A 17537-nucleotide genomic window follows, 5' to 3' on the forward strand; every position below is an offset into this window, starting at 1 on the left:
CTGAGCAAAAAAAGAAGGTGTGGTTTTGGTAGTTTAAGAATGAAGTAGAAAAATGGATGATAGTTTGAGGAATAAAAACATTAAAAAAAACGCTTTTTATAATAACCAAGAACTGTGGAAAACTTGGAATTACTAGATTAAAAAAAATTAATTGGCAAAGAAAATCACTCTCTTCTTTCGTTCTTTATAGGGGAACTTAATTAGGGGTCCTCTCCTGTGTATATACTTATGTCCTAGTTCTGGAGGGTTTAAAAACTTATGTTCCCATCCTGAAATTTAAATAATACCCATATTACCCTTAATATTTTATTTACCATTCTTTTGGGGAACTTAATTAGGGGTCCTCTCCTGTGTATATACTTATGTCCTAGTTCTGGAGGGTTTAAAAACTTATGTTCCCATCCTGAAATTTAAATAATACCCATATTACCCTTAATATTTTATTTACCATTGTTTTTCACTAAATAAATGTGATGGATATATATTAACTAACTGAAAATACTTGTTTGGGGGAAGTCCTGTTCTGATTAGGATTGACGGTAGTCCTGTTTTTGATTAGCATTAGTTGTAGATAATTCTTATCCATATATACACGGTAACTTTGTTTGCACAGGTCCCACCATTCCATCCCAAATACAAACCCACACTGTCCAATTCCCATGTAAACTCTTCGTTCAAAAAGCTAAGAAAAAGGAGGACTATGGAAACCAAAAAAGGACGACAGAAAGAGAAGAAAGGAGAATCGGAAAAGAAGGACGACAGGTCCTGTTCGTTCGGCCATCTCGTCGGCGTTACATCCCGTTCTGGCGGAGTGAAGGATACCTTGAACGAAAACCCCTTTTCTGAAGTTGTTTTGCTCGAAATCATGAACTACACTCACCCACCCAACCATTCCGGCAACTATGATCGGAAACCCTAATTGGAAAAACAATGGCTAAAACCAGTAAGTTGCGATTTCTCTTCTACATTCATGGGTTTTTCTGTATATTGTTGTTCGGGCGGATTTTGTCATGACTTGCGGGTGTGTTTCGATTTCACCATATATTGACATGATTTCGGTATATGAGTTTGTATGTTACCTGATTTTGTCATGTACTGAGTTTATGGTCGTTTCTCATTTTTAAGGTTTATCTCAAATAACAAATAACATTTGTCGTGGTTCTGGTATGTGTGTTTCGAAATCTTCTAAAATTTTGACATGATCAAGTTGCATCTTGTAGGACATGTTAGCGATTTTTGTCATGACTTGCTATGAAGTTTATCTTTGACTTATGAAGAAGATTTTTACCCATATTGAACAAAAGGGTGGAAAGTGAGGTTGGTTGTTTATGAAATCCCCTTATTTCTCAAGGAATAAATTGAATCACTATTAAGACTTAAAAGGTTTTCTTTGCTGCTTAAACACAAGGTTTTCTATGTTGATGCTTTATGAATGTGTCATGGTTTGTATGGTAATTTATGTGGTCATGATACTTGATGTGTTTTAGATATTGGGTTAGCAGTGCATAATAGTATTGATCATGTTAAACTTTTAGGACAGACAATTGATCACCTTTGCTGATTTAACATAAGGTTTGCTATCCTATTTTTTTCATGATTTCGGTTTACAATTCCTTTGTGGGTCGAAATGAAAGGTTGGGAGAATATATGGTTGTGTTAAATACATGGTAAACTCTTTTATCCAATATAATGATGGTTGCTATTCATTATTGCAGGAGTGTAAGGAGGTATTCCCGAGCACATACATTTAGTTGCCGAACACGAGATGTTTGGAAGCACGTGCACTACAAGAAAAATTGCATTGGGTGACGAATGAAAATCGTCGCAAATTGTATGTTTTTCGTCACAAATAATATAGGTGACGAAAAAAAATTTGTCGACTAAAGGTTGTCGAGGATTCCTGCCTGGTGACGAAATCTATTTTTCGTCACCTATAGTGCCTTTTGGTGACGAAAAATTTCGTCACGGAAAAATGACTTGGTGACGAAATTTTCTTCGTCACCTATTGTGCTTTTTTGATGACAAAAAATTTTGTCACAAATTATTCCCTTTGGCTCGTTAAAGGTGACTCATTGGTGACGAAATTTTTCGTCACGAAAGACATTCTTATATGTGAAAAAATTCTCACTTTCTTGCTCCTGCGGGGTTTCGAACCCGAGTCTCCTACGTTTTGCACGCATGCTTTAACCAACTACACCACACAAACTTTGCAGCATATGTTTGAAATATCTAATATATAACACATACATTGAACATTAAAATATATTTTGAACGCCATTTTGAACTATTAAACATTAAAATTAGCAATTTTAATAAATATGAAAGTCGTAGCTCTTTATGTTATTGTTCAAACCCAACATAAATTATCTCAATCGGAGTTCTGAGCAAAGAGTTATGCCCGAAATATACTTGGTGACAAAGCGTAATTCATAAATTTCGTCACCAAAGAATAAATTTTTTCGTCACTGAAAACGTAAAAAGAAGACGAAAATATTTTTCGTCACCAAATTGGTTCATTTGGCGACAAAATATTTTTTCCATCACCGAATAGTTATCTTTGGTGACAAAAAATAATTTCGTCTCCTTTTTTACTCTTTTGGTGACGAAAATTTTATTTCATCGCCGAATAGGAGCCTTTGGTGACAAAAATATCTTTTTCGTCACTAAATAGTTATAATTGGTGACAAAATAATTTCGTCAAGGAAGTTATCAAAACAGTGACGAATTTATTTTTTTGTCGCCAAATATACTCATTTAGCGACGAAATTAAATTTTGTCGCCACTTTTTCGTCACTAAACATACTTTTTCTTGTAGTGGTGGTAAGTACGATAGGACTTACCGCCGAGCAGTTCGGTGAAACAACAATATGGGTCAATTATATGGGAAGTCATTGGTCCATGTAGTCTGTTCGGCTAATCAAAGGCCAATGACATGAGAAGTCAGTGGTGTAAACTAACTGTTCGACAGATAGAGACATTCTGATTATATTAGGACCAAGTTACATGTGAAGTAACTGGTCCAGGAAATATGTTCGGCAACGAGATGGCCGAACAAAAGAAAGAACTTCAGTCAAAGTATTGGAGCATAAGGAACATTCTGGAAGAATCCAGAAACAATAGTATTCCGTTAAAGAATAAGATCCCGAGAATATAGGATCTGAGAAAGATACCCAACGAGTATGGAATGTTCGGCTTGTTATGGAAAAGAGTCCTACAAGGATTAAGGTAATGAACTGATAAAGGAAACGAGAATCCTTGATATCATGGGATTCCTATACGAGTTAGGAATCCTAGGGCAACACGAATGCTTGGCCAGCAAGCATATGCAAATCTATAAATATGAGGTAAACCTAGAGGCAAAAGGTACGCAATACTTTGCATTCTTGCTTTCCTACTGATAATTAGGGTTTGACTGCTAGTACGTGATACTAACTTTGGCATCGGAGGGCCTTTGCCACGAGAGGCAGAGGTGCTCTCATCCCCCTGTCTATTTTGCAGATTAGGGTTCCGACGACGAATTAGGGTTCCGGTGAAGAGGCACGAGAAAGCCGTTGCAGTCCAGTTGATCCGAAGCATCAATTGTTTTCATCCCCCTACAATTGGCGCCATCTGTGGGAAACGAACGAGTTCCCTTTTGAAATACGACCATGGTGGAAGTAACTCCAGCAACACCACATGACCCAAAAGATGTGTTAGATGAAGGAAGGGACAAATCACCACCTGGGGCTCCGAGAAAGCCCCAGGGTAGGCACAGGAGGACCACGAGTAAGGACCGCCCCTTTACCGTCCATCACAACTCCAAAAATAGTGGAGATGGAGAGACGGCTTCGAGATCCACGAGAAGGAGTAAATCCCATCGAAGGGATGGATCGGTCGCACACTCCAAGAATGAGCACCGTAGCGATGACCTTCTTGATAAAAAAGAGGCAAGAAGTCGAGGAGTATGCTCGTCTGATTAAAAAATGAGAGCATGAGATCAGAGAATTAGAAAGAATCAGGGAACATCCGGAGGATTCCGGACTATCTCGAAGAAATTCTAGAGGCAGTGGGTATGCTGTGGTACAATACAGAAGAGCTTCTTCACGAGGAAGAAGGAGCAGAAGCAGAAGTCCAACCCTAAAGCGACATAGGGCTTCTCCACGAAAAGAGAGGAGCAAGACCCGAACACCCGAGAGAAGGGTTTCTTCACGAAAAGGGAGGAGCAGAGACAGAAGTTCCACCCTCGAAGAGGAGGGAACAAGGAAACACCATCGAGACAGGTACGAGAGACCTGATGCTGATTGGGCCAAAGCCACGGCTCACAAGTCCAAGGAGTTCGAGGATGGGACAGTGACTGCACGAGAAGCAGCATGCAAGGCATTAAGTAATATTGCGGCCTCCCCATTTACAAAGAGGCTACAAGAGGCAAGGTTGCCGAGCAGAGTAAAGCACGGTGCGTTCGTACTTTACGAGACAAATACGGATCCCGTGGCTCACATCCAGCATTATCAACAGGCTATGTTTATGCATGAAGAGGATGATTCCATCTTGTGCAAGATGTTTCCCTCCAGTCTTGGCAAGGTGGCTTTATCCTGGTTTCATAAACTGGCCCCACGATCCATACGAGGATGGAGGCAGTTGGCTGAGGAATTCACTGCTCGGTTCTTGACAAGCAGAAAAGCCCTAAAGACCTTTGAGAGTCTTTCCACCATGAAGCAGGAGGAGAACGAGCAGATCAGGGATTATGCAAAGAAGTACTGGGAGACTTTCAACGAGATTGAAAGTTGCAGTGAGGAGTACGCAATTGCTACCTTTAAGACTGGTTTGCCTGTTTGGGGAGAGTTGCGTCGTTCATTGAATAAACATCCGGTAGCCACACTGGCTAAATTGATGGAACGAATAGAGCAACATGCCAGAATGGAGGATGACATACTCCGTGAGGATGGCAGGACGGTTGCCGAACAGCCGAAAGCATCTGCCAAAAAAGTGGATAAGCCAGAGCCCAAGACTTATAGAGAGAGAATGGAGTATGGGCAAGCTAAGAAAGAGCCGTACAAGGATAAGCAAGTTTCTAACCCCAAATCTTTCTTTTCTATCACTACGGTTTGGAAGGAGCCAATTTATAGGATTCTTTATCGAATAAAGAATCAGCCATATTTTAAATGGCCCCCGAGTCTAGGTGGAGACAAGGATGCAAAACGTGCTACGAATCAGCACTGCAGTTACCACAAAGATTGGGGCCACATGACCGAGGATTGTGAGATGTATAAGAGGCACCTTGATGATTTGGTCTCTCGGGGCTATCTCAAAAAATTTATCCAGGAGGATCCTAAGGAGAAAGGGAAGGCTATGGAGCTGGGTTACAAGCAAAACCCTAAAGGAGTAATCCATATGATACATGGGTTTGCCACACCTTATACGAGAAATGAGGTTAGGCTGTTACAAAGGCAAGTTAAGCACGATCAGCACATGATGCGATTGGGAAACAAGAGAGGACGAGAAACTGATGTATGCAATGAGAGCTTGGCATTCAGTGATGATGACCTAGGGGAGGTCCAAATACCCCACAACGATGCATTGGTCGTAACCCTACGAGTTGGGGAATATGACATTGAGAGGATCCTTGTGGACTCAGGAAGTTGTACAGAGGTGTTGTACTACGATGCGTTCAAGAAGCTGGGGTTGGCCCAAACAGATTTAGAGCAATCTACAACACCCCTGATCGGCTTCGGTGCAGGAGCAGTCTGGCCCCTTGGAAAGGTAACACTACCTGTTCGGGCTGGAACCGTGGTATTGAGGACAGATTTCTTAGTAGTCGATGTTCCCTCTTCCTATAACGCGATTATAGGAAGGACATGGTTGCACAAGATGAGGGCAGTTTCCTCGACTTATCATCAGATGGTAAAGTTCCCAGGATCGAATGGGGTTGAAGTGCTCAGAGGCAATCAGAAAGTGGCTCAACAGTGTTTGATCTCCATCATTAAAACAGCCCCAAAAGTCCACCATGTTCATACGTTAGAAGTACCGGATCAACCAACTATCGAGGATGTTAGAAGAAGCCCGGCTGAAAAAGTGGTTGAAGGTTTGGAAAAGATTCAGATCAACAAGACTGATCCTGAAAGATATTTTTTAATTGGGGAATCATTACCAGCAGAGGAAAAGGCTGAGTCAATAAGATTTCTGAAGGAATATATCGATGTATTTGCATGGGTACCAGAGGAGATGCCCGGAGTGGATGCAGATGTGATCTGTCATCATTTAAACATTGATCCCCAGCATAAACCGGTCATTCAGAAAAAACGAAGGGCAGCCGTGCAGCATGTGGATGTAGTAATAGAAGAAGTCGATCATTTACTGGAGGCTAAAGCGATATGAGAGGTCTACTACCCAGAATGGTTATCCAACACCGTTGTGGTGAAGAAAAAGAATGGGAAGTGGCGTGTCTGTGTAGACTTCATAGACCTAAACAAAGCGTGCCCTAAGGATAGTTTTCCTCTTCCAAAAATTGACCAGTTGGTTGATGCAACCGCTGGTTATGAGCGAATGAGTTTTCTCGATGCATATCGAGGGTATCATCAAATTGCTATGTTCGGCCCTGATCAAGAGAAGACTTCGTTTATTACACCACGAGGGTTGTACTGCTATAGTGTTATGCCGTTTGGGCTAAAAAATGCTGGGGCAACGTACCAAAGATTTGCAACCATCATGTTCAAGAAATTGCTTGGAAAGACTATGGAAGTTTACATAGATGATATGGTGGTAAAGAGTCAAGATAAAAGGGGGCATATAGGTGATTTAAAAGAAGCCTTCGAAATATTGAGGAAGTACAAACTGAAACTCAACGCCTCGAAATGTGCGTTTGGAGTTGGTTCAGGAAAGTTCCTGGGCCATTTGGTAACCATGAGAGGGATAGAGGCTAATCCCGATCAGATTGCTGCCCTACAGAGGCTGCAAAGTCCCAAAACCACAAAAGAAGTCCAGAGACTGACTGGAATGGCAACAGCACTTAACAGATTCATCAGCAGGTCAAGTGATAAGTGCAGACCCTTTTTTCAATTGCTGAAAAAGAGGGAGGGATTTGAATGGGGAGCAGAGTGTGAACAAGCCTTCCAGAACCTGAAGAAGTATCTGGCCGAGCCCCCACTTTTGTCAACACCGCAACAAGGTGAGTCTTTAATTCTGTATTTAGCTGTTTCCGAGCATGCAGTAAGTGCAGTTCTGTTGAGGGACTTAGGGATGGAACAAATCCCTATTTATTATGTTAGCAAGACATTGCTAGATGCGGAAACGAGATATCCGCCTTTAGAAAAGCTTGTCCTGGCACTTAGGACAGCCACGAGGAAGCTGCCACATTACTTCCAAAGCCATAAGGTTGTGATTTACACTGAGTTTCCATTGAAATCACTGCTACGAAAAGCAGACTTCTCGGGAAGGATCTCGACGTGGTCCGTGGAGTTAAGTCAATACGATCTCAATTATCAGCCACGCACAGCAATCAAAGGCCAAGTGTTGGCTGATTTTATGGCGGAGTTTTCTCCCACGGTGGCTCCCCAACCTCCTACGAGAAAGGAGCAGGCAACAGAGACATCGCCCATAAAGAATCGACCCCCAGCCGAACAGGATCCCTTGGAATGAAAACTGTATGTTGACGGATTAGCATGTAACACAGGGTCAGGGATTGGGATTGTGCTTTTTCCCCCTGATGGACTTATGTTAGAGCTATCTGTTCGGCTAGGCTTTAGTGCGTCAAATAATGTGGCAGAGTACGAGGCACTTTTAGCTGGATTGAGGAGTGCAAAAACCCTAAAAGCAAGACGGGTAAGGGTGTATTGTGATTCACAGCTTGTGGTGAACTAGCTGTCCGGCGAGTATGAAACTCGAAATGAAAAGATGGTGACCTACGTGCAGGCAGCCAAGGACCTGCTTGATACCTTCGAGAGGGTGTATATTGAACAGATAAGTTCTGGACAGAATGCTCATGTAGATTCATTAGCTTTGTTGGCTGCAGCTGTCCCAACTGAGTTCAAAAGGAAGGTGGCCGTAGAATATCTGAATGAGCCGAGCATTGGGAGGAACATAGACTTGGTCTTGGACGTGAACCAAGGACCAAGTTGGATGGACCCAATCATGGAGTTCTTACGAGACGAGATACTCCCTCCTGACAAAAAGGAGGCTCACAAGATAAGAATCAAATCTGCTCGGTTCTGGCTGTCCCCAGAGGATAAGTTATACAGGAAATCATTTACAGGCCCATATTTGCTATGTGTGCATCCTGAGATGGTGCAGAAATTTCTTCATGAAATCCACGAGGGAACATGTGGGAGCCATGCTGGAGGCAGATCCATTGCCCACCGAGCAATTACCCAAGGCTACTGGTGGCCACACATGCAGGAAGATGCAAAGGTGTATGTGAAGATTTGTGAAAAGTGTCAAAAATTCTCACCAATGATTCGAACACCCGCCGAGGATCTGGTGCCTTTGACAAGTCTCTGGCCGTTTGCTCAATGGGGGATGGACATCGTGGGTCCAATACACAAAGCGACTGGGAATCGAAAATTCCTGCTTGTGGCAACTGACTATTTTACTAAGTGGATTGAGGCAGAACCACTGGCCAAAATCACTGAACCTATGATAGAAAGGTTCGTGTGGAAAAGCATCATCACTCACTTTGGGGTCCCATACTCATTGATCACAGATAATGGATCCCAATTTCAGAAGAATTCAAGGCTTTTGTGCTCAGTATGGAATACGAAATTATTATTCCACCCCAGCCTACCCTCAGAGTAATGGGCAAGCAGAGGCGTCTAATAAAACTATCCTTGACGGGATCAAGAAATGGCTGGACAAAGCTAAGGGGAAGTGGCATGACGAGTTACCATTAGTTTTATGGGCACACCGAACAACGCCTAGGAGGTCTACGGGAGAGACCCCCTATTCATTAGCTTATGGAACAGAGGCTGTCATACCTTTGGAAGTCGGTTTGTCGACCAACAGGACCGTTTTGGTTGAAAGTGGAGGCAATGACAAGGCCCTTGAAATCGAGCTTGATCTCGCCGAGGAGTGGAGAGAAAAGGCATTGGTCCATCTGGCTTCCTACCAAGAGCAGCTAATGAAGAGCTATAACAAGCATGTTCACCCTCGAGAGTTTGGTGTTGGGGACCTCGTACTACGAAAAGTGCTTGGCAACACCAAGGTGGCCAATGAAGGTAAGTTGGGGGCCAATTGGGAAGGCCCTTATCGAGTTACCGAGATTGTTGGTATAGGGGCCTACAAATTGGCAGATTTGGATGGTCATCCACTTCCGAGGCCTTGGAATGTCCATAATCTACGAAAATTCTTTGTTTAAAGAATCGTTTAAGTTCTGTTTTAGATTTGCACTACGTACTTGTGTGGAAATTACGAATATAATTCCTTTGTTCTAGTTTTGATTATTCTAGTTATAAGGGGTACGAATAACGCCCTATTGAGTTTTGCAGATTATGAATAAAATCCCTTTTAAGTGTAACTGTTGTGTTCTTGGTATTTGTTTGAAAAATACAAACTACGTGATTAGTTTCCCTCATTCGTATTGGGGAGCGGGTATACATTTAAGTACGTGACACTTAAACGTTATCAAACACAAGTAATTTTGAGTACGTGAAACTTAAACATGTCTTGTTTTGTTTAAGTATGTGACACTTAAACATGTCTTGTTTTGTTTAAGTACGTAAAACTTAAACATGTCTTGTTTTAAGTACGTGAAACTTAAACATTTAACAAGAGTGAAAACACTTGTATATCTAAAATATTAAGTACGTGAAACTTACAACAGTTGAGTACGAGAAACTTAGAAACATTCAAGTATGAGAACCATTCAAGGTGGAACGTTTTTAAGTACGAGAAACTTAAATTCAGGACAGGAAATCATGTGTGAAGGATTTGCTAAAGTACGAAATACTTATGCAAACAAATGATGATCAACAGTACGAAATACTTAGACTAAATTGCATCCGAACAGATGCAGCAAACAGGGAAGCCGAGCAAAAAGTAGAGTTATGCCACAAGGGGCCGAATACCTGTGTTACCAAGTGAAAAAAATACTAGTGCCACGCAGGGCCAAAACTTACGGTCACACAGGACCAGTCAAACTATTTATGCCAAATACTAACTTGTTAGTCTAAATTCTGAACCTCAGGAGCGGTTTCATCCAGAATCTCTGCATGAACATCATCAGCAGTGGCAACACTGCCAGTTGGATTCTCTTCGAGGTTGATAGGTTCATCAACTGAATCACGAACAGGAGATTGGACTGGTTGGGATCCAGATGGAATATCTTCTTCTGTACCAGCGAAATCTTCAATTTGCTGCTCAACGTCATCTTCTAAAGGCACCTCAAGCTCTTGGGGAGCTACAGCCTGGCTGCTCGGCAATTCATTCTCAACCCAGAGAGGGGAGTCATCTGCAACGCCAACTTTCGTTAAACAAGTCTCCCAGCAAGTAGCCCAGATCTGGTCTTGAATGGCTGGCATCTGTTCGACATAGCTAGCAGTTGCAGCATCAAACCTTTTCTGGTAGCCTTCCTCATGAGCAGATGCTTTTGTTTTCTCAAAATCTACCAAAGCCTGATGAAGGTTGTCTTCGGCAGTCCCAAGTTTGTCTTTAGCCTCTTGAAAGTCAGCCTTGGCTTTGTCTCTCTCCCTCTCTAGTCTGGTTATAGTGCGGAGCAACCTGGTGTTGTTGTTTAACAGTGAGACCCGTTCAGTGTCAGCATCTTGGAACTTCTGCCCCAACGTAATCATCTTTTGAATAAACTGCAAGGAAATCAACAAAGTGATATTGAGAGAAAACGAAAGGAACATGAAGTATTCATATTAGTGACGAGAACACTATACCTTGATTCCACTGACGAGACCAGTGGAGACAAGCCGGTCAGGTGTGGCTTCATTCTCTTTTTGCATGTCAACGGGGAGAAGAAGTCCTTGGGCGAGTGCAAGTGCTGTGTTTGAAGAGCTGGCACTATCGCCAATGTGGATTGGCCGATCACCCCTAATGAGCTGGGGGGCCCAGTTTTGTGGAAGCACTTGAGTGCTCGGAGAAAGGGGTTGTTGAAGTGAGGCTGCGGCTTGGGCAGAAGCATCCCCAACTTCTTCACTCCTAGGACGTTTGTCCCGCTGAGCATCGACGGCCTCAAGGGAACTGTCTTGTTCTCGAGGAGAGGAAGATGATCGGATTGATCCCCCCTAGTACGACGAGATCGTGAGGGGGGGGGGGGGGGGGGGGGGGGGGGGGTAGTTGAGGCTGCTCTTTGGGCACCACCACGTCCCCTAGTGGAGACAGTGAGAAGGGTACTGAGATTAAAGGGTTGACGAGTCATAGTACCTGGTTCTAGAGGAGATTGAGTATAGCCAGAAGAAGAGGATTGGCTGGTATCGCGATTAGAAACAAATTGTTCGGGCAGTTGCTCAGAAACAGTTCCATGCGTAGATCTTCTGAGTCTCAAGCGTGGTAGTGGAATGCCTTCTGAAATGGGGATTTCACCGAGCTGCCCGGCTACCGTCACTCCAGCGTTAGCTCTTTGACTTCTTGGCTGGGGAGCAGTTGAAGTAGAGGCGGCACTGGTGCTGGAGTGGGCAAGCCTCCTGTCAATAACACCTCTGTACGACGGGTCGTATCCCAGCAATATGTCGGCGTCACGACCTCGACCTGCTGTTCGGGTACCAGGTTCACCTTTATACTTCAAAAGCTTGTTGATGTCCTCTGATCGGACGTAACTAGGCTCCCGTCTAGGACGCTTGTTTGCGTTTTCAGCTGCAAGATAAACATCAAAACAAACCAAATTGAGAAAACTTATTCCAAGAGCTACGAGGAGACAGCAAGAGAAATTGCAAAGATCAAAAAATCAGGAGCATACGTGGATATCCCCATATGTAGGGGCAGTGGAGGCCCACCACTTGACCATCCTCTCCTAGTGGCTCAAAGGCTCCAGTGACGTACAGGAAATCAATCTCATGATCCCGAGCAGAATCTGGCAGGTTTAGCACGAGATGCTTTTCTGCCCTTCTTACTTTGAAATAGTAGGTATTGTATTCAGGGTTTAGTACAATGCTGTACCACCACTGAATATCCCAAATTCCTAACTAAGTCCCTAGAATCCTATTCAAAGCAACTACTCCCATTATCAGCCTAAACACATTTGTCGATACTTGCATCGGGGTAAGACAGTACCAGTTTAGGATCTGACGGAGTAGTGGGGAAGGGGAAATCGAACCCCGCCCTCAATGATAGCTACAATTGGGATACACATTCTATCCCATGAGCCACCGTCCCTATCTGCTCCTAGAGGGGCGAGTTCGAGTCCTACGTTTTTAGGAATGCCATATTCTGTTCTAAATGCCGCCATGGCAGCCGGGGTGTCGCAAAGCTTCCTAAATTTACTAGGTTTTGGATCATATTCATCCGCCATGGGTATACTCGAAGGAAAAGTAAAACTGGAAATGGGTGCGACTGAAACCCTAGAAACGACCCACAAATCTGAGAATGAGATCTCAGATGGAAACCTAAACAGAAGAAATCGAGTTAGAACGAGAGTCTTACAAAGATACTGTGACGGTTTCCTGGAATGCAATCGAATTTGCAGATGGCGGCGATGGTGGATGATGGGATATTCTCGCCTGGTTTCTAGAGAGAGTTTAAGTTTTGGATAAAAACCCAAAAGAAGCCCCTTCAGGGGTTTAAGGGCGAGCGACGGAGACGAAATGTCTCCTCTCAGGCCGTTATAGGTTAAAGTAACGGAAAGCAAAGACCGTTCTGACGCCGTTTCAAAGAACGTCAGTTCAAAATTAATGATAGGCATACGAAACGTGCCACGTGGAGTCATTACCCCGTACCCCGAAATGGTATAATGATGGAGGCGCCAAAAGGCATCAATGAAATATTGAATTTATGACTGCATGGGATCAGAAGAGTCTGGTCTGAATAAAATTTTGTTTCTAAGCTTCATATATTGCCCTCGAATAGTGGTAAAAAGATGAAGCTGGGGAGCAATTGTAAGGAGGTATTCCCGAGCACATACATTTAGTTGCCGAACACGAGATGTTTGGAAGCACGTGGTAAGTACGATAGGACTTACCGCCGAGCAGTTCGGTGAAACAGCAATATGGGCCAATTATATGGGAAGTCATTGGTCCATGTAGTCTGTTCGGCTAATCAAAGGCCAATGACATGAGAAGTCAGTGGTGTAAACTAACTGTTCGGCAGATAGAGACATTCTGATTATATTAGGACCAAGTTACATGTGAAGTAACTGGTCCAGGAAATATGTTCGGCAACGAGATGGCCGAACAAAAGAAAGAACTTCAGTCAAAGTATTGGAGCATAAGAAACATTCTGGAAGAATCCAGAAACAATAGTATTCCGTTAAAGAATAAGATCCCGAGAATATAGGATCTGAGAAAGATACCCAACGAGTATGGGATGTTCGGCTTGTTATGGAAAAGAGTCCTACAAGGATTAAGGTAATGAACTGATAAAGGAAACGAGAATCCTTGATATCATGGGATTCCTATACGAGTTAGGAATCCTAGGGCAACACGAATGCTTGGCCAGCAAGCATATGCATATCTATAAATATGAGGTAAACCTAGAGGCAAAAGGTACGCAATACTTTGCATTCTTGCTTTCCTACTGATAATTAGGGTTTGACTGCTAGTACGTGATACTAACTTTGGCATCGGAGGGCCTTTGCCACGAGAGGCAGAGGTGCTCTCATCCCCCTGTCTATTTTGCATATTAGGGTTCTGACGACGAATTAGGGTTCCGGTGAAGAGGCACGAGAAAGCCGTTGCAGTCCAGTTGATCCGAAGCATCAATTGTTTTCATCCCCCTACAAGGAGGTACCCCTAGAAAGGACACATCGGGGACTACGTTAAGGACAAGAGATTCAAAGGTTGATCAAATGCCTTCCTCGAAGGATAAGACACATCGTCGTGGGGATATTTCGTGGGATGTAGAAGGTAAGAGGATTGTTTGGTCATGTTTAATGAGGATTGTTAAGTTCAATTGCTAAGGATTCTTAAGTTCAATTACCTTAAGGACAAATATGGTCATGATTCATGTGTGTTTTTTAGTTCTATTGATACGGCTCTTAGTTAGTTACGCAATTTTTGTCATGAATAGTATGGTTAAACCACCAAAGGGCCTAACATGATCAATATATGAAATGCGTCATGTATATTAGCAAATAAATTGACATATAAATCATGGCACATCCTAGATGGTCTTTGGAAATTTTTTAATTTTGTCGTGAAGTATTTCATGGTAAATTCACTAAAGTTTTTACATGATCAAGTTGCATATTGTATCATGTCCCAACAAATTGGCATACATAACAATGACACAATCAAATTGTAGCATAAATGAGATTTAAAGATGGGGTATTTGCTGAGATTCTTACATTTATACGAGTTTAGGATGACAGATTCTCATGGCAAAATTATTATTATTGTAGGAGGTACGCCACCCAAGACCATAATGAGGTTACCATTTGCTGAATTGAATTTTGGGAATAGTACACCGAATGTTCGGCCATCCTCAAGGAAGCATTCCAAATCTGGCAATGGTACAGGGAGGGTCAAAATCAGAATGGCACGTCCGTCAAGACATGGTAAGAGCATGGGTTAAATATTTTAACATGATCAAGTTGCATACATATCATGACACATTCATAAAGGAAACATTGCTTAGAATGGCTCAGCATTGCATAATATTATTGCATCATGAATGATATTGAAAAATGGGGTAGTCGATAAGATTTTTACTACTTTGTGACAGCTTTATGTGACTAGGATAAGCCATTTACATGGTGTGTGTTTTTGGTATTGCAGGTACGCCACTGAATACCAAAATGAGTCATCCATTTGCTGTATTGAATGTTGAGAAGAATACACCAAATGTCCAGGCATCATCATTAAAGCGTACCAAATCTGGTAATGTTAAAGGAAGGGTCAAGATTGGTAAGTCAAGGATGAATGAGGGGAAAGTTCGGGAGACAGCATTCAGGTCAAGTCTCGGAGGCGTAATACCGTTGATTAAAGAATTGAAATTGAGCGATCGCCATAAAGAAGTATTGATGACCACTCCCTTTTGGGGTATTTTCGAGGCAATTCTTAAGGACAATCTCTCACCTAGACACTGTAGGAAAAGTGATAAAATGATTATCGGAATAATCAATGCTTATGATTTGGCCATAAATAAATTTCGCCTCGGAAATGAACTCGTGGGCATAACACGGGATGACATTGGTCAGATATTTGGCATATCATGCGGGACCGAGTATGTCAAGATCAAATACTGTTGCAAAGAAGATATGAAGATGGCTGGAAGATGTAAGATCAAAGGTGGGTTTACAAGTAAATCACTAAAAGACAAAATGTTTGAGTATGCATCAGGGAGTAGTAAGGAAGACGTGGAAGATGTTGTAAGGTTGCTTTGTTTGCACCTCTGCCATGCATTGTTCTTCTTTACTGCTACTACAGTTAGTTGGGCCTACCTGCAAATTGTCGAGGATTTTGAAAGGATGAAGTCGTATGATTGGAAGAGAGCCATATTAGATAAACTCATGTCATCGATAAGGAAAAAACACCAACAACTGAGGAGAGTGAAGGGCTGTGTTACTGCACTGCTGGTAAGTTTTTAAGCTTTATTTGGTTAGGTTTTGGAATTATTGAGGATTGTGAATTATTAGTGTACCATGTGTGTGTGTTTTGTAGTATTGGATTTGTGAACATACAAATGTGGTGAAGGCACTTCATTCAGACAACCCTCTAGGAAAAATCAAATGGAGTATACCAGCCATGGTGACAAAATTCAATAAAACTGGTGGGTTGAGGAACCTCAAGCCTAGTCAGGTGTGTATGCCATCTATATTATAAAACAGAGCGGGTATCTTACAGAATATTTTTTCTCAACGGTTCAGATTTATACCAAAATTTATCTACCCATACAAACAAATCTGACGGTCCAGATTATCTTCATCCTTCATTCTACAACACGGCATTTTGGTAAATATTGGAAACTTCAAAACCACAAAAGGAGCTCATTTGAATTGAATTATCCTAATCAATCATGATAATTAAGGCATGATTTGTCTCAAGACCACAAAAGGATAATTGTCTCAAAACAGGAATTTTTTTTGAAGGGATCCTTTTAATTAAGGCATAATTTGTATTTTGTGGAATGAATGAAATCTAATCTGCTTGATTACCTCCTCCTCTCCCTCTTCCTTTAAAAATAGTCTCCGTGCTTCCAAGACATTCCTTCCATCTGCAATCTCTTTCCACGCAATGCAGGCATCGCCAATTTCTTCCTTCCATCTGCAATCTCTCTCCACGCAATGCAGGCATCGCCAATTTCGGTAAGGCATCTACGTCTCTCGCCAATTTCGGTGATGCTCTGATCTAGGGTTTTTTCTGCCGGTTTATGCCTATCTTCGTAGATGACTATCGCTGGTGGCCGCTAGATGGCTTCTACCTGGTTGTTTTGATGATGCGTTTTTTCTTACAGCTGGAGGTCGAAATGGCTTTGGTTTTAGTTTAGTCCCATTTTTGAAACCCACTTCGAAAATTTTCACAGTGTAAGTTCTCTTCTATCGATTACAGATCTTTTTGCATTGGTATATTTTTTCTCATTTCTTGAATTGGAATCCCTCTGTTTCTATTTCTTTTTTTTTTTTGGGTATGTACTCCGTATCTGTTTATTTTTTGTCATTTGCTTCATTTTGTTATCACACTTTTTTCCCTCTTTAGTTGTTTCCTATAGACCAGTGCCAATTGATGCGATTTATTCCTTCTTTTTTTTTTTTAATTTTTGGGTGCAAGTCTGGGACAACTTAAGAGAGGGACAACGTAGTATTTTAAGACGTGTTATTATCTTTGTTATCGGAAATGCAACATGGAGTTTTTCCATGTTTTGTATCAATGCTTCCTCTATTTTGATAAAATTAGAGGAAAAACAAATAAGGAAATTGTAAATTAATATAGGTCTTAAAACAATAAGGAAAATGGACAAGGAAAGTGTAAATGTTCTCTTCGTTTTTTGTCGTATCCTTCCGTTCTCCTCTCTCTCCCCGGCGGGTGGGGGAGAATCCACTAGCGTGGTGGGATAAAGAGTGTGAAGTGGTTGATTCAGTTATATCTCATCTCCCCAAAAATGAAACCCATCCGTTTGTAACAACTATTTTGAAGCAGAAGCCAAGAAATTCCCATGAAACTCGTTCGTTTGAACTTTGGGTATATTCTTTCAAATTCCCAAGTAATATTTTGCTTTCATTTGAATGGTGCTCGGTTTTAGGTTGAAATTGCAAGATTTTTGGTTATCTATGCTTATCATCCTATGCACACTAGATATTTGATATTATACTTGCTAACATAATTTTACTTCTTTGTTGGCATTTCATTTCCAACATAAAGGTATGAAGTAAGGAACTAAATACCACCTCGCTATTTCATCTCATGGGCTTGATTTCATGGTTATTCACTGGCCATGGAGAAAAGTCAGTTCTAGGTTGCAAAGATATTACAAGC

General features: G+C 41.9%; 2 protein-coding genes across 2 annotated transcripts; both read left to right on the forward strand.

Annotated features, from left to right (window-relative positions):
• The first annotated feature begins 692 nt into the window (after window positions 1–692).
• LOC131300857 (uncharacterized) lies at window positions 693–14697 on the forward strand. The gene is made up of 3 exons (XM_058326867.1): window positions 693–943; window positions 13848–13970; window positions 14465–14697. Exons 1-3 carry the CDS (start codon window positions 931–933, stop codon window positions 14635–14637), a joined length of 309 nt encoding a protein of 102 aa, XP_058182850.1. The 5' UTR covers window positions 693–930; the 3' UTR covers window positions 14638–14697.
• A 124-nt stretch (window positions 14698–14821) lies between these two features.
• On the forward strand, window positions 14822–16551 carry LOC131299558 (uncharacterized). The gene is made up of 3 exons (XM_058325144.1): window positions 14822–15640; window positions 15726–15863; window positions 16519–16551. Exons 1-3 carry the CDS (start codon window positions 14861–14863, stop codon window positions 16549–16551), a joined length of 951 nt encoding a protein of 316 aa, XP_058181127.1. The 5' UTR covers window positions 14822–14860.
• Window positions 16552–17537: the final 986 nt, after the last annotated feature.

The sequence above is a fragment of the Rhododendron vialii genome, chromosome 9a (assembly GCF_030253575.1).
Source record: "Rhododendron vialii isolate Sample 1 chromosome 9a, ASM3025357v1".
Lineage (NCBI taxonomy): Eukaryota > Viridiplantae > Streptophyta > Magnoliopsida > Ericales > Ericaceae > Rhododendron > Rhododendron vialii.